The sequence below is a fragment of the Sciurus vulgaris genome, assembly GCF_902686455.1.
Source record: "Sciurus vulgaris genome assembly, chromosome: 5".
NCBI classification, from domain to species: Eukaryota; Metazoa; Chordata; class Mammalia; order Rodentia; family Sciuridae; genus Sciurus; species Sciurus vulgaris.
In genome coordinates this window covers 118,980,167-119,007,143 of record NC_136465.1, presented here as the reverse complement: position 1 = coordinate 119,007,143, position 26,977 = coordinate 118,980,167, and the positions used below count along the sequence as shown (strand labels likewise).

The following is a 26,977-nucleotide window of genomic DNA, read 5'->3' as shown; positions in this document are numbered from 1 at the left end:
TTTTCTCTCCCATATCTGGAAATCATAGGAAATGCCAGCAAGTTTCGGCGGCATAGGGTCAGAGGTGGTGGAGTGGATCACAGAAACACCTCAGGAGAGGGAGTGACTAGGCTACGCTGGGAATACCCAGCAGGCGGTTCCCAGTGCTTTGCCTTGGGCGCCTTTTAGTTAAGTTTCTTTTTGAAGTTACAGAGAGCCTAAAAGTTCCGTTTCCAAGTCTAGGGAGAATGTTATTCAAGAAGGATTAAAAGAGAAAAGGTTACTCTTTTACATCACCAAACAGGTCCGCGTCTCAATCCGTTTTGTCCCCATCGGCGCCCCGTAACCTTTTTTTTTTTCCCGCCCGGTTCTTGCGTCACAAGTCTCCCAGTGTCTTCTTTACCTAGCTCCTTCTGATTGGCTTAGACGCAACCCGAGCCCTTCCTGATTGGAAGCGGTGACTGGCAGTCGGATATTCCTCCCGCCGCCGGGTTAGGTTGAGCTACAGGCGCGGGGGAGAACTGGGGAAACTGGAATTTCCCGCGGACCTGACGGCGTTTGCTCTCCCCCTACTCGTTTTAATTCCACGCGCTCCAAAATATACGCCATGGAGAAATCTTGGTAATGACCCATTCCCCATAAGCATCCTAGGAGCACATCTGACCCTTGCCCCAATCCTTCCCTCCCCGCCGTTGGGGGAGAATTCTGGGTAACCAATTTCTCTGGTTACCCCAGAGAATTCTGGGTAACTATTCTTTTCCATCATCTTCCCCATTCCCCCACCCCAATTGTGGATAACTGGCCACCCTAGAGAATTCTGGGTAACTATTACAGAGGATTCTGGAAAACTGACTGTTTTTGGCCTCCCTAGTTCCAGGAAACAAGCATCTTAGATCTCGCTTCCTAACTCCAACCTCCTCGAAATACCTGCTCCTTTACCTGGTGGTTCAGGGTTGAACCAGGAAGTGAGCAGATCTGAAGGGAGGAGAAAGAGAAGTCAAGGATCAGTTCGATAGTTGGAGTGTAGGGAGTATAGAAGGTCTAGAGAAGGAGAGTAGTTCTCCCACCTTCACCCTACTGCCCCTTCCTCTCCTGCCTGTTTCATCTTCTGCCTGACAGTCTCATCCTTTCTGCCTGTCTCATCACCCTTCTCCCCATATAATCTAGAGGACACTAAATACCAGTATCTGGCCTACCCATGACTCAACTACCTCTTTCCCCTTGCAGGCCATGATGTCCATTCTAAGCCCACTGGTGCTGTCCTGCTGAAGCTTGGCTCAGGCATTTACAGGGACTGTGGCAAGGAAGGGTGTGAAGCAGGTCTAATCAGCTGTCATCATCATGAACTTTGAGGGTCTGGACCCTGGACTGGCAGAGTATGCTCCAGCTTTGCATTCTGCCCTGGACCCTGTCCTGGATGCACACCTGAATCCAAGTCTGCTTCAGAATGTGGAGTTGGACCCAGAGGGAGTGACCTTGGAGGCTCTCCCCGTGCAGGAATCAGTGCACATAATGGAAGGAGTCTACTCTGAATTGCACAGCGTGGTAGCTGAAGTGGGTGTGCCTGTGTCTGTCTCCCACTTTGACTTACACGAAGAGATGCTGTGGGTGGGGAGCCATGGGGTAAGAACCATACCCCTTTATGAGGGCTGAAAGGACATATTGGAGGTTTTATCTGGTATTTTCTGAGGACATATGCTTTGCAGGGAGCCAGAACTGAGTTGAAGTGATGAGTTAGCTAAGTCAAATGAGAGGAGGCTGGTGGAGAAAGAATAGGATTGGCTGGAATCCAGGAATGAGTTACATAGATATTTGTTCTCAGAAGGCATCCCACTTTTGCCACAGTTGGTCCATGTTTTGTTTTGTTTTTGGGTACTGGGGATTGAACCCAGGAATACTCCACCACTGATTTACATACCCAACACCCTCCCTGCCTCTTTTTTTTTTTTTTTTGGTACTAAAGATTGAAGTCCTTTACCATGAACCACATCCCCAGCCCTATTTATTTATTTGTTGAGACAGGGTCTCACTAAGTTGTTGAGGCTGGCCTCGAACTTGTAATCCTCCTCCCTCAGCCTTCCAAGACTCTGTGCCACTGTGCTTAACATTCCCATCCCTTTTAATTTATTTTTCTATTTTGAGATAGAGTCTTGCTAAGTTGCCCAGGCTGGTGTTTGTTTGGTGGTGGTGTTGTTTTTTTTTTTTTTTTTTGGGGGGGGGGGACCAAGGATTGAATTCAGGGGCACTCAACCACTGAACTACATCCCCAGCCCTATTTTGTATATTATTTAGAGATGGGGTCTCACTGAGTTGCTTAGTGCCTCCCTTTTGCTGAAGCTGGCTTTGAACTCAAGATCTTCCTGAGCCACTGGGATTGCAGGTGTGCGCCACTGCACCCAGCCTAGTGTTAGGCTCTTAAGCAAGTTTATTTTCTCCCAGTGCTGGAGATGGAACCCAGGGTCTTGCACATACTAGGCAAGTGCTCTACCACTAACCTGTATTCCCCAACCTTCTCAACCAGTGTTTTTTAGCCACCTACAGGTGCCATACCTTGTTCTCAGGTTTAGGTTTGGAATAAACAGTAAACTAAAAATGTATATCAGGTGCTGATTAGTACTTTTGAGAAAAATACAGTGGAAGAAATAGGTTGAAGTAATAAAGGGTGAGAATGTCACTATTTTAGATGGTCAGAAGAGTTCTCTCTGATAAAGTCACTTAATTTTTTAAAATGTTTTGTTGCTGAGGATTGAAGCCAGGGCTTCAAACATACTAAGTATGTACTCCACCACTGAGTTATACCCCAACCCCTAAAAAGCACATGAATGGAGAACAGGACGATCATTCTAGACTCTCTAGAAGGGAAGGAAGGAGCCATGCAGATATTTGGGAAAGAATATTGTAGAGAACTTCACATACTTTGTTAAAAGAGCTTGGACTTGATCCTTCAGGCCACTGAAGGATTTTTAAATCTGGAATGACAAAGTCTAGTTTATGTTCTAGGTGGACTGCTGAGGTAGCAGTATAGAGTCTGATTGAAGGAGGATGGGGCAAGACTTAGAACAGTTTGTAGGCTGTTGTAGTTCACACAAACTATGATTAAACCCTGAAAGACGCACTGTAGTCATGGATATGCAAGAAAAACTTGGGAAACATTTAGAAATTAAACAGGACTGGACTTCCAAATGACTTACTCAATTAGGTGGATCATTGTACCAGAGAGAGTATAATAAGAATAATTGGAACAGGGTACAAACCGTGAATTTAATTTAGGATATAATGAGTTTGAACTTCTCATGGGATATCTAAGGAGTGATGTTTAATGAGTATTTGGATGTACAAGTCCGAAGCTTGAGGCTTGGTCTGATCTAGAGAAGGAAAATTGTTTAGTGTTAGGATGGGTAGTTAAAACCTTGAGAATGGGTGAGACTGCCTGGGAAGTAGGGTGAGAAGACAGTGGGCTGGAAACATCCATGTTTCAAGAATGGTCAAAAGAAGGGGAGCACATAAGGAAAAGAATGAGTGTATGAAAGTATGAATTAAGAGTCAGAAGAGAAATCAGGACTGAATGACATCATAGAAGGTAGGGGAGGAATGTCTCACATACTCCCTTTTCCAGCCTGTGAATCACAGTGTCTACTTTCCAGATGACTGGTAGGGATTAAGATTTGACTGAAACATAAGAAAGCCAGCTGGCCAGTGGAGGATCAGATCATGCCCCTGGGTTTCTGAACACATCTCTAATAACACCTCTTTTATTCAGCAGTCTAAATTGAGGTAGAGTGTACCAGAGTATTTCATAATGCACAAAGCAAAAGTACTTTATAATGCATTAATGTAAGGCAGTATTGTCATTGTTTTTGTCGCCAAGGTTGACTGGTTCCTAGCTTTATGCCTAAGTTGCTCCTAGCCAGAAAGGACAGGCAAGGAAGGAGAAGAGCTGAGCAGTACTCGGTCCCTGACCTATATCTGGAATGGCCCTGTCCCTCCACTCAGGTATCTCTGTTGTCTTTGTCCCCTACAGGGTCACGCTACTTCATTTTTTGGACCAGCCTTGGAGCGCTACTCATCTTTTCAGGTTAATGGTAGTGATGACATTCGACAGATCCAGAGCTTAGAGAATGGTATCCTTTTTCTCACCAAGAACAACCTCAAGTATATGGCCCGTGGGGGTCTCATTATATTTGATTACTTGTAAGTGGCTTTTCAGTCCTGGAGGGAAAAAGGGAAACTTACAGTTTGGGAAGGTTAAGGGATTGGCAACTGACCTCTTGGCCTTTTCTCTCTCGCATAGATTGGATGAGAGTGAGGATATGCACAGTCTTCTGCTGACAGACAGCAGCACTCTACTTGTTGGGGGTCTTCAGAACCACATTTTGGAGATTGATCTAACCACTGTCCAGGAGACTCAGAAGGTACAAACCTGGGTTGGACCCAAAAGACCCTTCAAGGCCGAGGTCATTGGTTGGAGGGACTGTCCTTGGGCTGGACATGTGCTTGAGATGTGGATGTGACCTTTCTGTTCCTTTGACCTGTGGGGAAAATCATTCTTCTCACTTGTTTCTCCTACCCTCTCCAGTATGCAGTTGAGATACCTGGAGTCACCATCATGAGGCAGACAAATCGCTTCTTCTTCTGTGGTCATACATCTGGCAAGGTGGCCAAATTCCATAACTCATCCTACCACAGGCCCCTTTCACTAGAAAAGTGGGGTGTATCATGAGAGGAAAAAATTCATTTCTCAGTTATGTTATACTATGAGATTATCTTGCATCCTAATGTTTTCTATAACTAGGAGCCTGGGATACAAAGGGGTAAATTAGTTCTTTTGAGGGTAGCTTCCAGCTTTTCTCTTAATGCTTTTTATTTTCTTTTTTTCCTCCCCAGTACTGGGAATTGAAGCCAGGGGAACTTTATCACTGACCTACATCGCTACATTCCCATATCCCCAAACCTTTTATTTATTTTTATTTTTAAAATGTATTTTTAAATTTTTTTGATATATTGCTGAGTATCTAAGTCAGTTGCTGAGGCTGGCCTTACATTTGTGATCCTCCTGCCTCAACCTCCAGAGTTGCTGGGATTACAGGAATGCCCCACTACACCCTGCCTTTTTTCTTTGTTTTTAATTGTTCATATCCTAGAGCCTTGGTTCCTTTGGTAGGGACCTCACAGGTTTAGGTAGGTGACAGGGATGCTTCCTCATAACAGACTTAGTACATAACAGTTATTTCTTCTTTAGGTTTCCCTGCGAGACCTCCGTAGTTTTAAGGTGGAGCATGAATTTGATGCCTTCTCAGGGAGTCTGTCAGATTTTGATGTGCATGGCAACCTGTTGGCTGCCTGTGGCTTTTCTAGTCGCCTTACTGGCCTGGCCTGCGACCGTTTCCTCAAAGTGTATGATCTGCGCATGATGCGTGCCATCACACCACTTCAAGTACATGTGGATCCTGCCTTCTTGCGCTTCATCCCTACATATACTTCTCGTCTTGCTATCATCTCTCAGTCGGGTATGAAGGGCATAAAGGATTGGGTAGGAGAGGTCATTGAGCAAAGGGGAAGAAGGCACTAGAAGAAATACTCTCCTAGACACCTTTTCGTTGGGGAAAAGTAACTTTTCATCAGGGTCCCAGGGTTTCACTTAGGCTTCCTTAGAGATGAGAGCTTTTATTTTTCCTTGGGTGTAAGGAACTCAGAAAAAGGTAAAGATGGAATAGGCAAAATAACTTGAGAAGTGCTCTTTTCTGGGTAGCAAACCATCCTGTAGTTCATGGGAAAGCATCAGATGTCATTCTGTCTACAGACATGAATTTGGTGTCCATCTTGCCTTGATATCAGGAGAAGAGGATAGAGAAGGTATAAACGCAAGTCTCTTTTTAACTTTTCAGGACTCAGTGGGCTTCTTCTTCCCTCCTAGGGCAATGCCAGTTTTGTGAGCCCACAGGCCTGGCCAACCCAGCAGACATCTTTCATGTGAATCCTGTGGGACCTCTGCTAATGACATTTGATGTGTCAGCAAGCAAGCAGGCTCTGGCCTTTGGGGATTCTGAGGGTTGTGTTCATCTATGGACTGATTCCCCAGAGCCTTCCTTCAACCCCTATTCACGGGAGACTGAATTTGCTTTGCCTTGTCTGGTGGACTCACTGCCACCTCTGGACTGGAGCCAGGACTTGCTGCCTCTTTCCCTCATCCCAGTTCCACTCACCACTGACACACTGCTCTCTGATTGGCCTGCTGCCAACTCCGTTCCAGCTCCCAGGTTATACTTCACCTCTGGGCCAAAAGGAGGGAGGGAGAAAAGGCCAAGATAGAATTTTCTGCTAGTCCTGTTTTTATTATACCCCTTTCCTGATTTCTGTCTACCTTCAGCATTTTTTTCCCTGACCCTTGGGCATTAGGGAGTAGATGGGTGGATATCATGACCCTTCAAGCCCTAGAATCATACTGAATTATAGGCGAGCACCACCTGTTGATGCAGAGATTCTGCGTACCATGAAGAAAGTGGGCTTCATTGGCTATGCGCCCAACCCCCGCACCAGGCTGCGCAATCAGGTGTGTTTAGAGGGGAAATAATCCCACCCTAACCAACTGGTATTTTTCTTCTTTTTCCTTTACTAATCTTTCTTGTGTTTTCAAATAATTGGTAGGGCATTTGGGGGCTTGCTGATTTGAAGTAACTATGTTAGATGTTAGAGAGGATTCAAAGATGTAGAAGATGATAGGGTCCGTGTTCTTAGGAAGTTTATTTAGTATTTGGTTGAAGGTAAGACATTAGTCATGTCAGAAGTTGTTATTTTTTGGTGGTGGTAGGGATTGAACCCAGGGTCTGTGTGCATGTTAGGTAAGCACTCTACCATTGAGCTACATCCCCAGTACATGTCAGAAATTATTTATGTCCTATTGTTAAATTCCAAAGGAATGTTAGAAACATTCAGTACTAGAGCTGTTTGGAAGGGAAATGTTTCTCTGGACTAGAGTGGTAAAGGGTGGCATAATGAGAGAGGTGGATACTGAGCTGCAAATATGGGATATGGATAAGTAGATGATAATGAAGGAGAATACTCAAGATGAATAACAGTATAACTGAAGGTCTCAAGAGGAATGAGTGCAAAAGCTTGTTGTGGGGAACTAAGAGTACACTTATCTAACTAGAACTGCAGTTATTACTAGGAAGTAGTGAGAGATAAAGGTTAGAAAGGGCCAGGCTGTTGAGCCTTTAACACCAGTGTGTAGTGGAAGACGTGAGCTGGGCATTTTACTTTTAAATAAAAATGTTAAAAGGGGCCAGGCGTGGTGGTGCATGCCTTTAATCCCAGCAGCTTGGGAGGCTGAGGCAGGAGGATCTCAAGTTCAGAGCCGGCCTTAGCAATTTAGTGAGGCCCTAAGCAGCTTAGTGAGACCCTGTCTCTAAATAAAATATAAAAAGGGCTGGGGATGTGGCTCAGTGGTTAAGCACCCCTGGATTCAATCCCTGGTACCAAAAAAATAAAATAACATAAAAAGAGACTAGGGGGATAGGGTTGTAGCTCAGTGGTAGAGCACTTGCCTAGCATTTGTGAGGCACTGGGTTCAATTCTCAGCACCACATATAAATAAATAAAATAAAGGGCCATTGATAACTAAAAAAATAATTTTTTAAAAAGGAGTGGGTGGCTAGGGATCTAACTCAATGGTAGAATGCCCCTGGGTTCAGTCCTCAGTCAAAGAAAAAAAAAAAAAAAAAAAACACATGATGCACTTTGAAAGCACATTCTGTAAGGTTTAGTTTGGTAGGTGAACTGAGTGGATGTAAGGAGACCAGTGTGGAAGCCACCACAGTTGTCCAACTGAGATAGCAGTAGAAATAAAAAGGAAGCCGTGCATATTGAGAACACTATGAAAATAGAAGGACTTGGTGGCTATTTCAGTGTTGGTATAAAAGTGAGAGGGAAGCCAAAGATGATTAAGATATCCAACAAGGGCTGGGAATGTGGCCAAGTGGTTGAATGCATGAGGAGGTCCTGGATGTGATCCCTAGCAGTATAAAAAAAAAAAAAAAAAAAAAAAAAAAAAAAAAAAAAACATCCAACAGGAGTTACCTCTTTTTAAAACCCTAGATTCCTTACCGACTAAAGGAGTTGGACAGTGAATTTGATAGCTTCAGCCAGGTCACTGAGTCACCGATAGGACGGGAAGAGGAGCCACATCTCCACATGGTTTCAAAGAAATACCGCAAGGTGCTGGAGGGCACCAAGCCAGGGACCCTGTGGCATGTGGGGAAAGGTGCCCTGGGAAGTATGTCATTTGAGAAAAGATTGAGGGATTCTATCAAGAAGCCTTCACCTATCACTCTGGACCCAGGAGGGAGGTTTTTAGGAAAGGCTATGCCTACTGGGAAGATTTGGGGAACTCTAAAGATACCCTCATCCTGCTAAGACTGTTTTTACTATAGGTAACCATCAAATATTCCAAGCTAGGGCTGGAAGACTTTGACTTCAAACACTATAATAAGACCCTTTTTGCTGGATTAGAGCCTCACATCCCCAATGCCTACTGTAACTGCATGATCCAGGTAAGGACTGGGTATTGTGTAACTGGAACATGCCTACTGCCTTTCTTCTTCCTTTATTGTTGCTCCTCAACTCCTACTCTACTCTTCCCAGGTTTCCTCAACCAAGCTCACTGTACCTTGAACTCATCTAGTATTATTTTTTGCCCACTCATCTTCAAGTCTCCACTGTGAGCTCCACTGCTTCAGTGGAATTCTACTTTGTATTCTCCAACAGCTTAACCTCTCCATCTCTCATCTGCTCCCAGATTCCTGCACCACTTCTGCTCTTCCCTCTAGGTGCTCTATTTCCTGGAGCCTGTTCGCTGTTTAATCCAGAACCACCTTTGCCAGAAGGAGTTCTGTCTGGCATGTGAATTGGGCTTCCTTTTCCATATGTTGGACCTCTCTCGTGGTGACCCTTGTCAGGTCAGTGCCTGGAGACGTGGGACACTTAAAATGGAAGGGGAAAGGAAGTGGACAGTAGGCAGGGACATTGGACATTGCTGTGCAAATGGACACAAAAGAGAAAATAACCCCTTTCCATCAACATATCCCTTTCCAGGGCAGTAATTTTCTTCGTGCATTCCGTACCATTCCTGAGGCCTCAGCCCTTGGTCTGATCCTGGCCGACTCAGATGAGGCTTCAGGCAAGGGCAATCTGGCTAGGCTCATTCAGAGGTGGAATCGCTTCATTCTCACTCAACTGCATCAGGATATGCAGGAGCTTGAAGTACCCCAGGCGTATCGAGGTGCTGGAGGCAGGTATAGAATTGGACAGGAATAGTTAAAGCCACCGAGACAGGCCCTTCTGGGACTTAAAGGGTCTCCTTACTCCCTCAGTGTGCATATGTTGCCCTTCCCACTCTTAGCAGCTTTTGTTCATCGGGGGACTCTGTCATTGGGCAACTGTTCAGCTGTGAGATGGAGAACTGCAGCCTATGTCGCTGTGGCAGTGAGACTGTGCGAGCCTCATCCACTCTGCTCTTCACACTCTCCTACCCTGAGGGTAGCAACTGTGGTATACCCTGCAGCTGGGTCGGGAAGCCTCCCCTAGGTGTCCTGTAACATTGGGGGTGGGTGTTGGGGACTAATTGTCAGTGGAGGGGAGAGCCTGGAGTGAAGTATCTAGTTTCCTCTCAGATAAAACCGGGAAGAACTATGACTTTGCTCAGGTGCTGAAGCGAAGCATCTGCCTGGAGCAGAATACACAGGCCTGGTGTGACAACTGTGAAAAGTACCAGCCCACGGTGAGTGGTTATTACCCTGGATAAGAGTCCAGCCATGTTGGGGACTTGGCCATGGTCCCACTAGGACCTGACTCTGTTGGCACTACAATCTAGGGATAGATGGAGAGTGGGAGGAAACCCAATTGGAGGCTACAGACCCAGGTTTTACAGGTTTCACTGTTCCTATTCCCTGTAGATTCCCTGCTATTTCTTATTTGTTTTGTCTTCTCAGATTCAGACCCGCAATATCCGCCATCTGCCAGACATTCTTGTCATTAATTGTGAAGTGAACAGCTCAAAAGAGGCTGATTTCTGGAGAATGCAGGCTGAGGTAAAGACTGGGATTGGAAATAGGGCTTTTCAGAGTACTTTTCTTTCCTTTCTGGCTTCTGTATATGATTATGTTCTTAAGGAATCAGATGTTTTATCCTTTGTGTTCAGGTTGCCTTCAAGATGGCAATAAAGAAACATGGTGGGGAAATCGCCAAGAACAAGGAATTTTCTTTAGCTGATCGGTAGGTACTATCTTAGGAGTTGTCAAAGGATTGACCTAACTGGGCATGGTGGCACATGCCTGTTAATACCACTTGGGAAGCTGAGGTAGGAGATTGTAGGTTCGAGCCAGCCTGGGCAACTTAGCAAGAGAGTGTCTCAAAAAAAATTGAAAAGGACTGGGGATATAGCTCAGTAGTAGAACATTTATGAAGCATGTGTGAAAGCCCTGGGTTCAATCCCTAGTTCTACACCAAAAAAAAAAAAAAAAGGATTGAACTACCCAGTGGTAACTCTTGTCTCTGACTGTGTCTCTTCAGAACACATTTCCAATTCTTCTGTCCTGATAGGAAGGAACTAGGGAGTCCAGAGGGTGTGCTGTTGTGTCCCTCCGTTGAGGAGTTGAAGAACGTCTGGCTTCCTTTTTCCATTCGCATGAAGATGACCAAGAACAAAGGGCTCGATGTTTGCAATTGGCCTGATGGGGATGAGGTGCAGGTGGTTGGAAAAATTGGGAAGAAGAAAGGGAATAAGGGAGAGAAGGTGGGAAAGAAGGTGAAGTAGAATAGGGGGAAGGTGGAACTTAGTAGAGGAAGAAGGAAAGGAATAAAAGGCCTAGTATTTACCAGCTGTGGAATTTTCACTTCAGTGCTGGGAGTCATAGATGGGCTAGAATGGAGATAATGCACCCTGGTCCCCCATTCCCTATACACTGAACTCCTTGTCCTCTAGTCCCACTCCCCTTCCAACCCCCATCCTTAAACTTAGCTTAGCAGCCTGGGTGACCCCCCTTACAGTGGGGCCCAGCCAAGGCAGAGGAGGAGCATGGTGTCTATGTGTATGACCTGATGGCTACTGTGGTACACATCCTGGACTCACGCACAGGGGGCAGCTTGGTGGCTCACATCAAAGTTGGAGAGACTTACCACCAACGCAAGGAGGTAAGTGAGGTGATACAGAGCAGGGTTACTCCTGGGGATGACCACAGTAGAGTCCTAGATCTGTTCTTGAGTCCCTGACACAGTGGTCTAGCCATAACTTTGGCCTCAGCCTTTCTCTGATTCTCCACAGGGTGTTACTCACCAGCAGTGGTATCTCTTCAATGACTTCCTTATTGAACCTATTGATAAGGTGAGTTGCAGCATGTTCTGTTTCCCTTATAGCTCCCCTTTTCCTAGCATTCTCATTCTCACGGACCTATAGAATGCCAGGAATATTCAAGAGGGAGGAAAGAATACTCAGGAGTAAGAGGCATTAGCTGAATTAAAAACAACACCCAAGTCTTGGCTTCTGACTTGGGGAAGAGGAAGAAGGGACATATGTATACATAGGCCATAGGTACTTATTTTATTTTTCCTTCCCTCCCTCCCACCCCCACCCCTTTCCTTCCTTCCTTCCTTCCTTCTTTCCTTCCTTCCTTCCTCCCTCCCTCCCTCTCGCCTGCCTGCTAGAGATTGAACCCAGGGCCTTGCACATGCTAGGCAAGCACTTTACCACTGAGCTATATCCACAACCCCTTTTTCTCTTCTCTAGTATGAAGCAGTACAATTTGACATGAATTGGAAAGTACCTGCTATTCTTTATTATATCAAAAGGAATCTCAATTCCAGATACAACCTGAATAGTAAGTGCTACAGAATTAGACCTTGGGTGTGGGCTGCTTAAATCGGGCTTCAGGAAGAGATCTGAGAAATAGTTTGTTAGTATTCAAGATTGGTAACCAGTGTTATTCCCAGGGATACTACAGAGATTCTGCTTATCAGACCTTAAACTTAGAAGCTGGAAATCCTGAGGGTGGAATGGGAGAGGATGAGAGGGGAAGTTTGATCAAAATGGTTTTATGTTAGGATTTTAAGTCTAACCATTCTTATTCTCACGTGAATCTTTCTTCTTTTAGATTTGAGCTCCTTATTAAGTCCCTGTTTGTTACCTTTAAACCATAGTTTTTCTGTAGTCTTATTCTTCTGGATTTTCTAAGCCAAGATTCAAATTAACAATCTTATTATTTTTTGTTGTCTCTCTAGTTTTTTACTGGAGTCTCAGTTCCCCTTCCCCCCCCCCTTCCCCCTCTCTCTCTCTTTTTTTAATGTGCATGTGTGTGTGTGTGTGTGTGTGTGTGTATAGCCCTGGGGTTTGAGTCCAGGGCCTTATGCATGCTAGGCAAGCACTTTATCTCAAACTATATCCAAGTCCCTTTTCTTGGCATATTTCATGATAATTTTCTGATTTGATCTATTCTGTTTACTTGCTCTGTTTATCAAATACAATCTTTTTACTCATATGCTTTGATTATTAAGGGATCACAGTACATACTCAGAGTCTCTGATTTGTCATTCTAGGCTCTCTCCCCTCTTCAGTTCCTTATCCCCAGCTCTCTGTCCTTTGCATTCTCCCTTCTAGTAAAGAACCCTATTGAGGCTAGTGTGCTGCTGGCTGAAGCCTCGCTGGCACGGAAGCAGCGGAAAACACATACTACCTTTATTCCACTGATGCTGAATGAAATGCCACAGGTTGGGGACCTGGTAGGCCTCGATGCTGAGTTTGTCACCCTGAATGAGGTAACTAAGACCAAAAGGATGGTACGTAGGACAAAACTCTGAGGATGTTAGGAATCGTAAACATTTCTCTGATTTTCTTAACTTTTATCATATAGGAAGAAGCAGAGTTACGCAGTGATGGTACCAAGTCTACCATTAAACCAAGTCAGATGTCAGTAGCAAGGATCACTTGTGTTCGGGGCCAAGGGCCCAATGAGGGTATCCCCTTCATTGATGACTACATCTCTACTCAGGAGCAGGTATTAACATATGGAGGTGCCAGAGGCAGATGCTGTGCTTATGTAAAGTGCTTGAGGATCCAGGGAAAAGTTGTAGGAGACTGTACTTAACATCCTGAGTGATCTGTCCTTTTCTGGATTCCTAGGTAGTGGATTACTTGACTCAGTACTCGGGGATAAAGCCAGGAGACCTTGATGCCAAAATTTCCTCTAAGCACCTCACAACTCTGAAGTCTACCTACTTAAAGCTTCGTTTTCTCATTGACATTGGAGTCAAGTTTGTGGGTCATGGCCTGCAAAAAGACTTCCGGGTCATCAATCTCATGGTTCGGGCGGGGCTCTTCTAAGAGTCACTTTTGAGGGTGGGCCCCTCAGGGTATATACTATTGTGCTTTCGGAGAATGGGAAATTACATAGCCCTACTTTAAGTCTCTCACTTCTTTATTCCCACTAGGTGCCCAAGGACCAGGTCCTTGATACTGTCTACCTGTTCCACATGCCCCGAAAACGAATGATTTCCCTGCGATTCCTTGCTTGGTATTTTCTGGGTGAGCTGCCTCAGCTTTGTAGGTTCCTGTAGGGCTAGGAATAGGAAATTTTAGCTAGGCATGGTGGCTCATACCTGTGATCCCAGCTACCTGGGAGGCTAAGGCAGGAATATTGTGAGTTTGAGGCTAGCCTGAGCAACAAAGACCATGTCTCAAAAAAAAAAGTGTTGGGTGAGGTGGTGCATGTCTATAATCTAGTGCCCAGCAACTCAGGAGCCTGAGGTAGGAGGATCACAAGTTCAAGACCTTGTCTCAAAAAATAAAAAGGACTGGAAATGTAACTCAGTGGTAAAGTGCCCCTGGGTTCAATCCCCCATCCAAAATAAATAAATAAATAAAAGTAAGAAATGTGTTGGGCCAAGGGGGAGTAGGGAGGGCAGTGAGTTAGTGGTAAGAGTTGCTATTGGATTTAGTTTGTTTCAGTATTACAGGGAAGGGTGTTTGACTCTTCCCCTAGACAGACATGGTTTTTTTTACTGTTGTTTCCTGGGAGTCAGGGTATGTTCCTGTCTCCCTTTGCTGGGTCCCAAACTATTCCACCTCTCATTACCCCAGACTTGAAAATTCAAGGGGAGACCCATGACAGTATTGAGGATGCCCGCACAGCCCTTCAGCTCTACCGAAAGTATCTGGAGCTAAGCAAGAATGGCACTGAGCCTGAATCCTTCCACAAGGTGCTCAAGTGTCTTTATGAAAAGGGCCGAAAGATGGACTGGAAGGTGCCTGAGCCTGAGAGCCAGACAAGTCCCAAGAGTAAGGCCTGGGATGGGACAAGGGAAACTGGACTGGGTGGGTTTTGATTGCACAGAGGCTTATGCATATCACTATAATAACAATGATGTTGATAACAATACCACCCCTGCCTTATATTTGTGAAATACTTAACAGTTTACAGAAGCACTTAATGCTTTTAACAGTCACTGAAGCAGATTTTATTATTGAAACTCTATATTGGTCCAGAATCTCCTCTTGCCCAATTCTAAAATTTTGGGGAGGGTTCATGTCCTCTTTTGTCTTGCAATTTTCCTTCATAAGAAGTATTCCAGTGTATGATGGTGCACACCTGTAATCCCAGCTACTCTGGGAACTGAGGCAGGAGGATCACAAATTAGAGGGCATCCTCAATGACTTAGTGGGACCCTGTCTCAAAAATAAACAGGACTAGAGGCCTGGGATTGTAGCTCAGTGGTAGAGAACTTACCTAGCATGTGTGAGGCACTGGGTTCAATTCTCAACACTGCATATAAATAAATAAAGGTCCATAGGCAATAGAAAACAAACACACACACACAGAGGACTGGGGAAAAAAGGTTTGGGGAATGTAGCTCAGTGGTAAAGCACCCCTGGGTTCAATCTCCAGTACTGGGGGGGAAAAAAAAAAAGAACAAAACAAGACAGTAGTATCCCAGGTTTTTCCCCACTTGACCTTCAGAGTGTTGCTCTTGGTTTTGTCTCTCAACAGATGCAGCTGTCTTCTCCTCAGTGCTGGCACTTTGACCTGCCTTCTTCCTTCAGTGTTCTATAACCCTAGAACTTGAAGACAGCTTTCCAAGTTGGCTTTACCCTGCCCACTTCCAGAATTGGACCTGCTCAGGGTTCTCAGATGGTGCTATTAATAGAACTGGAATGCAACAAAATTGTTGCAAAGGTTTTGGGAGCTAGATTCCTTCTTCATCCTTTGCAAAACAGTGGGTCAGAAACAGAATCTAGAACTGACCCAGATGGAAATTAATTGGTATACTTAATAACTATCATGAGTGATACAGGCAGAAAAATGCCTGGAACCACATCTTTTAGTTCCTAGCTGGCTAGGAACTGAAGTCCTGAACAGTGACAGGATACAACAGGAGTGCCAGACTTAGCTGAAACTTGAGGGATGCCTGGAGGGGCCAGCATGCAGAGTCTTGGCCCCAGCAAACCAGTGTTGCCAACACCATTGCCGAAAGGGACTTTGGGTCCTGGAGAAAGCCTGACCTGCTGACAGCTGAGAAGCATCTGTCTTCCATCCACTCTCCTGTCTCAAGTTTTTTTTTTTTTTTTTTAATTGTTTTAAACCGCATGTTTTATAAAATAAAAACAAAAATTACTGTCTTGTCTTCTCATTAGAGAACTGCTAGTGTGTGGTTCTCTAATTTCAACTCTTCTTTGTTTTGGTTTCACATAACCACGGAAAAACGAGTGTTCAGATCCCTATCTAGAAAAGGTAAAGTTCTGGAGTCCAAAATTATGGATCTAGGAGTATAATTATGTTTCCTAGAAAATGCTGTCCTTGCTGTAGCTGCCTAATTCCCTAAAGTCAGGTTGTTTGAAGATTTACATTGTCTTTTCCCAGTTAATCGTGTAAGCTGATAAACTACAAGTCCCAGTTTCTTTTAAGACATGTAGTTACTGACAAAAAGTATGTCTGGTGCTGCAGTGTTTCCTGGGAATTGTAGTTTCATGTGTACTTGACGCTCGGGCTTCTCGTCGTCAGCTAGCAGCACACCTTTTTGAACGTCCTTGTCTACTTGGGCTGATAAATGCATGTGCCTGCCAGTTCCTACACTCCACGCGGAGCTTCTGTCCTTGCTTTAAGCTATTCCTGTTCGGGTGACCTCTGTGGTCACGTGGAGTTATTCGCCACGCAAGTCTGGGTCCTTCTGCGATCGATGGGGTCCTCGCTGCCTCAGAGCCACTCTTAAGCTGCCTGTTCGCGCGAGAGCTTAGAGGGGCGGGTTTGGGGTCATTCGCTGGTTGGGGCTTGCACAGCTGCACTCCTGAACCCGCCTAGGTGCCTAGTTAGGTGCGGGAAATTGGATTAGGTGGCTGCTTGGTGTACCCCGAGTGTGGAAAGCGCCAAAGTGCTCTGGAGAAGCCCGGACAGCCCCTCTCTCCTGCGGCCAGGTGCTAGGGTTGGGAGCCACCGAGGCCAAAGTGAGAGTCCGGCGGTCTTCCGGTGCCTGGGCCACGGCCGCCCTGGGAGGCGAGGTGGGACAGATGCAGGCAGCGGAGACACAGGGCACTAAGGGTTGGGGATGGACTGAGCGAAAGCAATGGCGGAGTCCTTAGAAAGGGAACTGGTTTGCATGGGTAATCAGCAATCACTTACAGGTTGGAGGTGGAGATGCAGGATTCTTTGGTGCTGGGCTGAAATAGGCCCCTAGTTATTGAGTAGTCTCACCAGCCTCCTGGCTGAATGAAGCTCCTTGCTGGCTGGCACCTTCTGAGTCTGTGCCAACCTCCGTCCAATGGCTGCCACATAGCCTTATGAGCTCCTGTGCTAAAGTATCTACATTCAGGGCCTCACCTGTCGACGTAGTTTCTGGAACCGAAACCCAAGTATTGAGCTAGTGCTCCAACCCACCGCCTGGAGGAATCGGGGCCCTCAAGCATTGGCAGAGAGGAGCCCTTTTGAGTCCCAGCCATTTCCTAGAAAGTAGAATCAGGGTCACACTGAGGCCTTTCAAGGCCTTGGGATGGGGTGGAGAGGGTGGAGGGTGGGGCAGCAGGGGAAAATGGAGTTGACTCTCATTCCTGTACTTTATTCCCATTCAAACCTAGGTGGAGCGACCCCATTATGCTAAAGATGAAAGGCTGGGGTTGGCTGGCACTGCTTCTGGGGACCCTGATGGGAACTGCTTTCGCTCGAAGAAGCCAGGATCTACACTGTGGAGGTAAAGGCACAAAGAGAAATGGGAGAAAGCAGAGTCTTGAGAGGTATTAGGTACAAGGCATGAGAGAAGGATGAATGGAAATCCCTGGGTTGATCAATTCTCCTTCCTCAACATCTTGCCTTGCCCTCCAGCCTCCAATTCTCTCTCCTTGCACCAGCTTGCAGGGCTCTGGTGGATGAACTAGAGTGGGAAATTGCTCAGGTGGATCCCAAGAAGACCATTCAGATGGGATCTTTCCGGATCAATCCAGATGGCAGCCAGTCAGTGGTGGAGGTAACTGTTACTGTTCCCCCAAATAGTAGCTCACTCTGGCTATGAATGAAAATGCAAGAACGACCTTGGTTTAACTGAAGAGAAGAAAACTGAACCTGAGGGTAATCTAAAAGATTTGAAGCTCTGTCTCATTTGGAAGAGGCTGGAGGCTAAAACCCTATGCACTTGCTTCCTGACTCCAAACCTTAATATTTTGTTTGTTTTTGCCACAGAAGTTATTAGCAGACAGGGAACCCTGAACAGCCCCCTTCTCCACTTCTTTAATCTATATGACTTATGCTTCACTATGGTGTGCATATAAATGTTCAAAAAAGAATAAAAGGTCTTATCCTTATATTTAGGAAATTTCTTTTAGTTGAAACATAATACCTACATATATAAAGCTGTACCTAGTGAGCAGTATATATAAAAATGTTAAGGTTATAATGCTTGTCTACATTGCCTCTTTAATGCTCTTACTAAGGGCAGGAATTAATCTCATTATATCAAAAAGAATATATATATATATATATATATATATATATATAGTACATCCACAAGAGCTAAGGGAATTCAAAGGAAAAGAACAGTTTATTAGAGTTAATCAAGGAGAGTGGGTGTGGTACTGCATACTTATAACCCCAGCAACTTGGGAGGCTAAAGCAGGAGGATCACTAGTTCAAGGTCAACCTCAATAATTTAGTGGGACCCTAAGCAACTTAGTGAGATCCTGTTTCAAAAAACTTAAAAAAGGTCTTGGAATGTGGCTCAGTGGTAAAGCTGAGTTCAATCCCCATAACCAAAAAAAAAAAGCTAATCAAAGAGGTCTCTATTCACTTTTCATTTGGAGCTAATGATACCTGTCTTATTTTTTACGATTGTATAATCAGGTAAGATGAGAACATTATATTTGGAAGTTGAAACTATACAAATAAACCATACTATTTTTACTTAGAGAAGGTGTTTTAGAACAGGTTCATTGAGCTAGATTTGGAAGGAAAAGGAAAAGTAAGGACATAATTTACTAGTTTATGAGGTAGACAAAGTGACACAAGGCTGAGGACATTTCTAGGTACCCTATGCCCGCTCAGAGGCCCACCTCACAGAGCTGCTAGAGGAGGTATGTGACCGCATGAAGGAGTATGGAGAACAGATTGATCCATCTACCCACCGTAAGAACTACGTTCGTGTTGTGGGCCGGAATGGAGAATCCAGTGAACTGGACCTACAGGGTATCCGAATTGATTCAGATATCAGTGGCACTCTCAAGTTTGCGGTGAGCTATGATTGTGGGTAATTGGTTTTGGAAATTAGGGGGTTGTTGGATAGCCCAAGTAGAAAGTCGGGACTGTGTCTTTATCCCCTTCTCTGGAGGTGGGGGCAAGAGGCTTCATGCTATTCTGTCACTCATTTCTCCCTTGATTTGGCAGTGTGAGAGCATTGTGGAGGAATATGAGGATGAGCTTATCGAATTCTTTTCCCGAGAGGCTGACAATGTTAAAGACAAACTTTGCAGTAAGCGAACAGGTAAGCTACTCCTACTTAATCTGATCTTACAGCCTTGTGGAACCTGGTGCATTCTCATCCCCTCGTCAACAAACTCCTTTGATAATACCTCCAGAATTGGCTTCCATTTTCCGTGGCCTAAGGACTTGGGTTGTTCCTCTCCATTCTTTTCCTGTCAGCTTTCAGAATTTGTGGTTCTCTGATTTGAGATACAGATGATTTAATAGTGGTGATATTTTCTTTTTCTTTCTTTTTTTTTTTTTTTTTTGTAGTACTAGGGATTGAACCCACAGCCTTGCTGATGCTAAGCAAGTGCTTTACCACCAAGCTATATCCCCAGCCCATATTTTGTCATTTATAAGTATAAATATATATTTTGAAGAGTGGTGGTTGGTATATGTGTCTGTCTGACTTTGGTATTTTCTTGATAGTGGTACATATGAGTATAACTGTGGTATTTTTCTTTAAATTGTTATGTGCTATTTGCAGATTTATGTGACCATGCCCTTCACATATCTCATGATGAGCTATGAACCATTGGAGCAGCCCAGACCAGCTTGATGGATAACCCCACAAGGGGAAGATGGTGGCATTGCGTTTTATATTATGTTTTTATGGAAATGATTGAAAAAATACTAAACCAAAAGTTCAAACTGTGTTGTCTTTTCATGTCCAGAATTGACCCTTATATTAGACTTGAAGACAGGGGATTGCAGACAATAAATAAAATGGAGAGAAAAGAAGAGTTTGGGGGTTGACATAGCACAAAGTTAAGAGGGGCCCAAACCATTCTTTTACTTTCTGGGATTCTGTTCCACTTATAAACTAGATAATTAGAGCTGGGCATGGTGGTACATGCCTCTAATCCTAGCAACTCAAGAGGCTGAGGCCGGAGGATGACAATTTCAAGGCTAGCCTTAGCAATTTAGTGAGATCTTAAACTAAAAAACAAAAAGGACTGGGGATGTAGCTCAGTAGTTAAGCACCCCTGGTTTCAGTTCCCAGTACCAATAAATGAATACATAAATAAATAAACTAGATAATAGATAAGCATTTATTCAGTGTACACTCAATACAGTGTATATAGAGTATAATAATGGAGAAAAGAGGAACATCTATGCATAAGCAGGGGAACATAAGTAAGTGTATGGTAGGGTAGGATTCTAGAAATTCCTTATGTTCATGCTGATAAAACAAAGACAGGGCTTAGTCTTACAGGAAATAATGGATATGTGTTATTCTTCCCTCCTTACCCTTCCAGATGGAGGGACCAGCAAGAGCAGAAACAGGAAGGGGAAATGGATGTGACCAACTCAGCTGAAAAATAAGGGCTTTATTGGATAGGGACAGATGAGGTAAGGAATGTTATTTAATAAAAGGCTTTGCTTTCTAGCCTAAGCTTTTAGATTTTTTGCAAACAGCAACAATAAAGTGTATCTTTCTCATCTCTATCACTAGCCATTGTCAATCTGGACTATAAGTCCCCACCTTCTATGTTTGTAGAGATTCTGTATGGGGCATAGGGATGAAAATCTAAAGTATACCTTCCCTTAGAAACTTCTTAAACATCTTGATCCTGAGATGTCCCAGGATTTAGATTGGAACATCTCTGTCCAAGGAATGCTTTGAGGAGAGAACACCTGAATAAACATTTCAAAGATTTTAAAACATTACAGCATTTTAGAATCTAAGGGGAACTTGGGGTTTGTCTAGTTCACCTCTACTAACTTTACAGATGAAAAAACAGACCCAGAGAAGTCCTGAATTTCTATATTTAGTGCAAAACTGGATCTATAACTTTCCCAAATGCCAATCTGATCTAATATAGCTACAGAGTACCTTCTATTTTGTCTTTTTTTTTCCTCTTAAGACCTTACACAAGCACAGAATGAATGTATTCAACAAAGCTCCTAACACAAATCACTTTTTATATTTTGTTTTGCTATTAGTTTTTAAAAAAAGAAAAACACTTTTCTATAACTTCCTTTATTTTTTTATGTGGTGCTGACATGTGGTAGGCGAGCGCTCTTATCACTGAGCCACAACCCAAGCCCAGCCTTTTTATTTTTTGGTAATGATGGGGATTAAACCCAGGCGGACTTTATCACTTAGCTATATGCCCAGCGCCACCACCCCACTGTTTTTTGGTACAGGGGATTGAACCCAGGGGAGTTTAACCACTGAACCATAGGCCCAGCCCTGTTTATTTTTTATTTTGAGGCAGGGTCTACTAAGTTGCTAGGGAGTTGCTAAATTGCTGAGGCTGACTTTGAACCTATGATTCTCCTGCCTTAGCTTCCCAAGTTGCTGGGATTGCAGACTACAGGTGCTACTGCGCCTAGCTGGAACCTTTTTTTTTTTTTTTTTTTTGGGGCTAATGGAAAAAATTATCCTAATAACTAATTTTATCTATTCCATCACACATTTATTTACTCTTACCACCTTTTTTGTTACTTTTTTGTTATTAATTGACGCATGATGATTGTATGTCCCTGTAAAATCTTAACACATTAACTAGGTCAGAGTAAGCCTTCCAATATTACCAACTAAACTCAGAATCTGGTGTTAATTTTATCTTTTCTTATCAGCCATAAAAAATGTATCCTGTTAAGTCAGTTTTCCAAACCAGGTCTTATAAGCCTTTTTTCCTATGATACACATGAGTAATGTTCACATTCTTCATAATCCTGACAGAATACCCAGGGTTCTGTCTGTTGGTACCTAAAAACTCCTTTCTCGTCTATCAGAAAGCTTTATGAGAGCCTGACATGGTAGCCCATGCCTTGTAATCCCAGCGGGTTGGGACTCTGAGGTAGGATGATTGAAAGTTTGAGGCCAGCTTCAGCAACTTAGCAAGACCCTGTCTCAAAATAAAAAATAATGAAAAAGAAGGACTGTGAATATAGCTCAATAGTAGAGCACCCCTGGGTTCGATCCCTAGTACCAAAACAAAACAAAACAAAAAAAGTTTATGCGATGTGTAAGTGAGAATACTCTTAGAGGAAACTTCAAACTCTTAATTTACTAAATAAATTATTCACAAGTTTGAATAAAATAAATTTAATGTTAATCAGTACAAATTACTTGTGATATACCTCACTGGTTTGTCAAGGCACATCTTAACTCTCCAAGCCACGTGCCTTACAATAAGGCAGGAAGACTGCAAGTTCAAGGCTAGCCTCAGCAACTTAGCCAGACCCTGTCCTAAAATAGCGAATGTGCAATTGAAGAGATAAAATGAGTTATTAGGGGATGGGGTTGTGGCTCAGTGGTGGAGCACTTGCCTAGCATGTGTGAAGCACTGGGTTTGATTCTCAGCACTGCATATAAGTAAATGAATAAAATAAAGATCTATCAACAACTAAAAATATTTAAAAAATTTTTTTTTAAATTTGTTTAAAAAAAAAAAGAGTTATTAGGATGAGGGTGTAGCTCAGTGGTAGAGCATCCCTGGGTTCAATCTCTAGAACAAACAACAAAAAAAAACTCTCCAGCCTGAGAGTCTTTGCCATTGGTACACAAGATGTATCCTACATGGAAAGGGTGGAAGTTATTCTCTTGCTTCTATCCTCATAATGTTAGAATATACATTGCACATCTTTTAATTCATACCACAAGGAATCCATGAATTTATCTGAACCTTCCTGAAAGCATACTCTAACAAATTAGCCAGTATTTGGTAGAACACATACTCTAATGTTGCATATTTAATTGTACTTTAAGCTTCAAATGCCTTCTAAATTAGTTTATCAGTAAAATGTTTGTACTTAAATATTTCCAAAGAGGTTCCAGGTATAGCCAGAAGTTTATTATATGAAAATCTAGTCCTTTAGCCAGATGCAGTCTTGCACGCTTGTAGTCCCAGTTACTCCAGAGACTAAGGCAGGAGGATGACTTTTGAAACCACAAGTTGGAGACCAGTCTGAGCAACATAGTGAAACTCTGTCCCAAACAACAACCACAAAATCTAATTTTTAAAATATTCCTTTAGAGGTTATTTTGCAGTTAAAAATAATTCATGGGGCTGAGAATGTAGCTCAGTGATAGAGCACTTTCTTAGTCTGTGTGAGGCCATGGATTTGATCCCAGCACTGAAAAACAAGAATTCCTGAGCCAGAGTTGTGGCACATTCCTATAATTCCAGCTACTTAGAAAGCTGAGGCAGGAGTAAAAGACCAGCATGGAAAACTTAGCAAACCCTGTCTCAAAACAAAATTTAAAGAGCCAGGGATGTAACTCAGTGGTGGAGCACTTGGCTGGCTTGTGCAAGGTCCTGGTTTTAAGCCTCCAGAGTCCCCCAGCACACAAGGATTCACAGGAAAGACAAGATTCCCTTAAATATAGGATGGACTATAGGAGAAAGATACTGAGAATGTGGTTCAATGGTAGAGTGCTTGCCTAGCTTGCACAAAGCTCTAGTTCCATCCCCAGTGCTGCAAGGGGGGGAAAAATGTGTGTGTGTGTGCATAAGACAGGGATGAATAATAAGGGAAAGGAAACTAATATACATTGAATACTAATATAGCAAGCACATACACATTCTCATTTAATCTTTACAACTCTGAGAAATAGATTTCATCTATTTTATAGATGAAGAAACTAAGCTCAGAGAGGTGTCTTTCTAGTCAGGATCCAAGACTTCAACCCCAGGGATCATTTTAATCATAGGTCAGTGTTCTTTCTGTTATACCTCACTACATGAAGTAGAGTCTCAATGCAGTCTCCAATGACTGTGTTAAGCAGTACTTTTAAAATTTGAAAACTAGCTCCAAGTTTGCATGCATACAGATTTTAATAATTTGTAGTGGGAAAACATTATATTTTCTTTTCTGCTATTTTTCCAGACTAATTATTCCTCACAAGAAGCCCATTTTAGGGGCTGTGGCTGTGGTTCAGTGGTAGAGCATCTTTTTTTTCAGTACTAGGGATTGAACCTAGGGCTTCACACATGTAGTCAAGCACTCTCGGCAGTCCGTTTTGTTTTATTTTGAGACAGGGACTCACTAAATTGCCCAGGCTGGCCTCAAATTCCCATCCTCCTTCCTCAGTTTCCTCAGTCATTGGGATTATGGGCATGTGCTGTCATGCCTGGCCGTCTGTGATGGTGGTAGAGGGTCACAATTTATTACATATTTCCGTTATGAAAGTACGAAGGTTTTACAGATGAATAAGACCATATAGTTCCTTATCTTTATAAATATTATAGTAACACATTGTACTGATGTCTCCAGGAGGCAGTAGATAATGACTCAAAAATCCTCTTGAAACTAGAGAGGTGGGTCACTGGTAGTACACTTGTCTAGTATGTCTGAGGCCCTGGGTAAAATTCCCAGCACTGGAAAAAAAAAAAATCCCCCAAATTTGGTGTGGTGGTGTACACCTGTAATCCCAGCAAACTGGGGAGACTGAGGCAGGAGGACTGCAATTGAGGCCAGTCTGGACAACTTAGTAAGATCCTCAGCAGCTTATCGAGACCCTGTCTCAAAATAAAAAAATAAAAAGGACTGGACATGTCACTCAGAGGTAAAGCACCCTTGTACTAATTGCTAGAGAGAGAGAGAGAACAAATCCATTTGTGAGTTGCAGCTGATAATTTGGTAGTTTAGATACAAGTTCGAGAATAAGGCTGACCTCGGTCTGAATTCTAACAATGTCAATTACACGCTATGATCCTAAGCGGGATCCTTCATCTAAGCCTGGGTTTCCTCCTCTTTAGAGATACTATTACCTACGTGTTTAGAGTTGTGCAGATTAATTAAGATAATATTCTATTTTCCTTCCTTCCTTTCTGTACTGGGGATTGAATCCAGGATCACACTACCATGGAGCTACATCCCCAAGCCTTTCAGTTCTTTTTTTTTGAAATAGGGTCTGGCTAACTTGCCCAGGTTGGCCTTGAACTGTGATCCTCTTGCCTTGGCTTCCCAAGCACTGGCGTGTACCATATTTAGATAGTAACCAGAAATAGTAAGTACTCAGTACATGTTACCTGTTATATATTAAATACAAATACAGAGTTTGGTTTACCCATGGTAGGCAGTTATTTTAAAGGGTTATATTGCCAGGCACAGTGACTCCTAGTGACTGGGGAGGTTAAGGCAGGAGAATTCCAAGTTCAAGGCCAGCCTCAGCAACTTACTGAAGCCCTAAGCAACTTAGTGAGACCCTGTCTCAAAATAAAAAATTAAAAGGGCTGGGGATGTGGGTTGGTAGTAAAAGTGCCTCTGGATTCAATCTCCTGTTCCAAATAAATAAATAAATAAATAGGTTCTATTTAGGCTGCATTCTCCCACTTGTGTTTGGCCACCAGGGGTCAGCATTGCCACTTCATTGTAAAGAAGTCCTCCAAGGTCATAATGATTTCAAGCAGCCTTCTCCATTGCTCCCTCCAGTTCCCAGGCACTTAATTATATTTGCTTTTACTTATTTTTTTACCGGTGCTGGGGATTGAACCCAGGGCCTTGTGCTTGCGAGGCAGGCACTCTACCAACTGAGCTATATCCCCAGCCCACTTAATTATATTTGAAGCTAGAGCTCACTTGACTGCTTCATTCAAACCAAACTTATAACATTCCACTTCCCCAGGTCCCACATATGTTCAGAAAGAGATTCTAGGGCTGGAGGTATAGCTCAGAGCACTTGCCTAGCATATGGGGGCCCTGGATTCAATCCCTAGCATAAGAAAAAATAAATATGTATATATTGAAAGAGAAACTCGAAACCAGCTTCTGGGAGATCCCATTTGGCCCTTTTAATCCTGGGCTTTCCCATTGGTCTAATAGCAGTGAATATCAGGATTGGATAACTTCAAAACAAGTCTATAAAATCCTCTTGATGCTGGACTCCTGAACCCTATGTCAAGAAACTCAGAACACTGCTGTCCCTGACACTTGCTTCAATTATTAAAATTCCAAAATAGGTTACCCTTGCAGCCACCCAATAATTGTCCTTTTGGTACCTCATCCTGAGAATGGTTACTATCCCTGTGGCACTGGAGTTCAGTCCTCTGATCTGCTGGCTAGTTTTGGTGGATAATTAACCAGAGGGAAGGAGCCAGGTTAGACTATTCTAGGGTTAGCAGGGAATCTCTGTGAGATGCTAAATTGGGAGCAAATATTGATCTTTGAAATATTGAGCTTTCAAGTTACCGGGGAGGTAGCTGAGGTCAGTGCTCCTCTGGAGCATTGTGTGGCTTGTTTATAAAGTTCGTTCCTAATAACTACCTATCTAACCCCCAAGTCATAGGTGTTTTGGTTGGTAGGTATGAAGCTGGCTATGAAAAACTTGGGGTGAGAAAATAGGGGTTTTCTTTTTTCAAATACAGGCTATAAACTAGATTCTAATAAGTTCTTTATAAATGAGGTCTATCTAAACCTGGTTTAGATGGATAGTGAGACCTCTGAACCTTGTTACTGCTATGTGGGAAGATAAAAGGACTATTCACTTAGGGCTTGGGGTTTGTAGATAAGGTACCCTGATTGTGGGTCAGCTCCTTTCTGTCCTTGGGCCAATGACAATGCAGACTTAAAGGAAGTACAAAAGTCCTGAGGTCTCGTTCTACCCAGAAGAGTAATAAGAGTGGTGTGGAAGATCACTTTAGAGCCATGGGTCATTTAGTGCCATAGGTCCCTGGGGAGCACCAGATAAGAGTGTATAGAAGATAGCCAAACAGGATAAATGGCCCTGAAGCCCTATGGGAATAATGTAAGTGGTGTAAAAAGGGAGGGTGCCTAATGCCATCTTGGATAAAGGGTTGATCTGCAGCTTCTGATTCTATTGACAAATGTGGGTGGGCTGGCTGTATAGTGCTATGTGATTGATGTGTCAGGGAGACTAATGTCCAGAACCCAGAGACTCCGACAAGTTTTCATGCTAAGGGGGTGTTTTTCCGCCTTGGATTTCCTGGCATTAGATGCAGACTTGGCAGCTCATAAAAAGCACTAGATATTCAGCCTCCTAATTTTGCTCTTCTTCTCCCTATATTGGGGTAAGAGCATCTAGAATACCATTGCCTCTG

General features: G+C 43.5%; 2 protein-coding genes across 4 annotated transcripts; both read left to right on the top strand.

The window, feature by feature from the left end:
* Positions 1–406: 406 nt before the first annotated feature.
* Positions 407–15,636, top strand: PAN2 (poly(A) specific ribonuclease subunit PAN2). The gene is given in 27 exon segments (XM_079143231.1): positions 407–600; positions 1,207–1,602; positions 4,001–4,170; positions 4,271–4,391; positions 4,556–4,633; positions 5,219–5,486; positions 5,894–6,236; positions 6,433–6,529; positions 8,074–8,193; positions 8,409–8,528; positions 8,805–8,933; positions 9,070–9,269; positions 9,377–9,513; positions 9,648–9,754; positions 9,966–10,064; positions 10,175–10,248; positions 10,576–10,717; positions 10,994–11,008; positions 11,011–11,166; positions 11,297–11,356; positions 11,759–11,849; positions 12,626–12,783; positions 12,879–13,022; positions 13,148–13,327; positions 13,456–13,549; positions 14,105–14,302; positions 15,012–15,636. Coding segments are annotated over 26 exon segments (3,618 nt in total). The 5' UTR covers positions 407–600; positions 1,207–1,320; the 3' UTR covers positions 15,047–15,636.
* A 442-nt stretch (positions 15,637–16,078) lies between these two features.
* CNPY2 (canopy FGF signaling regulator 2) lies at positions 16,079–19,613 on the top strand. Of its 3 annotated transcripts, none has more exons than XM_079143264.1 (6): positions 16,079–16,462; positions 17,090–17,202; positions 17,360–17,475; positions 18,527–18,730; positions 18,885–18,981; positions 19,450–19,613. In XM_079143264.1, the coding sequence occupies exons 2-6, from the start codon at positions 17,106–17,108 to the stop codon at positions 19,491–19,493; spliced, it is 558 nt and encodes a 185-aa protein (XP_078999390.1). In that variant the 5' UTR covers positions 16,079–16,462; positions 17,090–17,105; the 3' UTR covers positions 19,494–19,613. The 3 variants fall into 3 exon arrangements, with proteins under 3 accessions (XP_078999390.1, XP_078999388.1, XP_078999389.1); XM_079143262.1 differs by having other exon boundaries at positions 16,085–16,516; XM_079143263.1 differs by lacking the exon at positions 16,079–16,462 and adding an exon at positions 16,596–16,618.
* The last annotated feature ends 7,364 nt before the right edge of the window (positions 19,614–26,977 follow it).

Coding starts and splice junctions, on each gene's coding strand:
- CNPY2 (XM_079143264.1), top strand. CDS start 17,106: ATGCTAAAGATGAAAGGCTGGGGTTGGCTGGCACTGCTTCTGGGGACC. Junction 17,203..17,359: donor CCAGGATCTACACTGTGGAG/GTAAAGGCACAA, acceptor TCCTTGCACCAG/CTTGCAGGGCTCTGGTGGAT. Junction 18,982..19,449: donor ACTTTGCAGTAAGCGAACAG/GTAAGCTACTCC, acceptor TGCTATTTGCAG/ATTTATGTGACCATGCCCTT.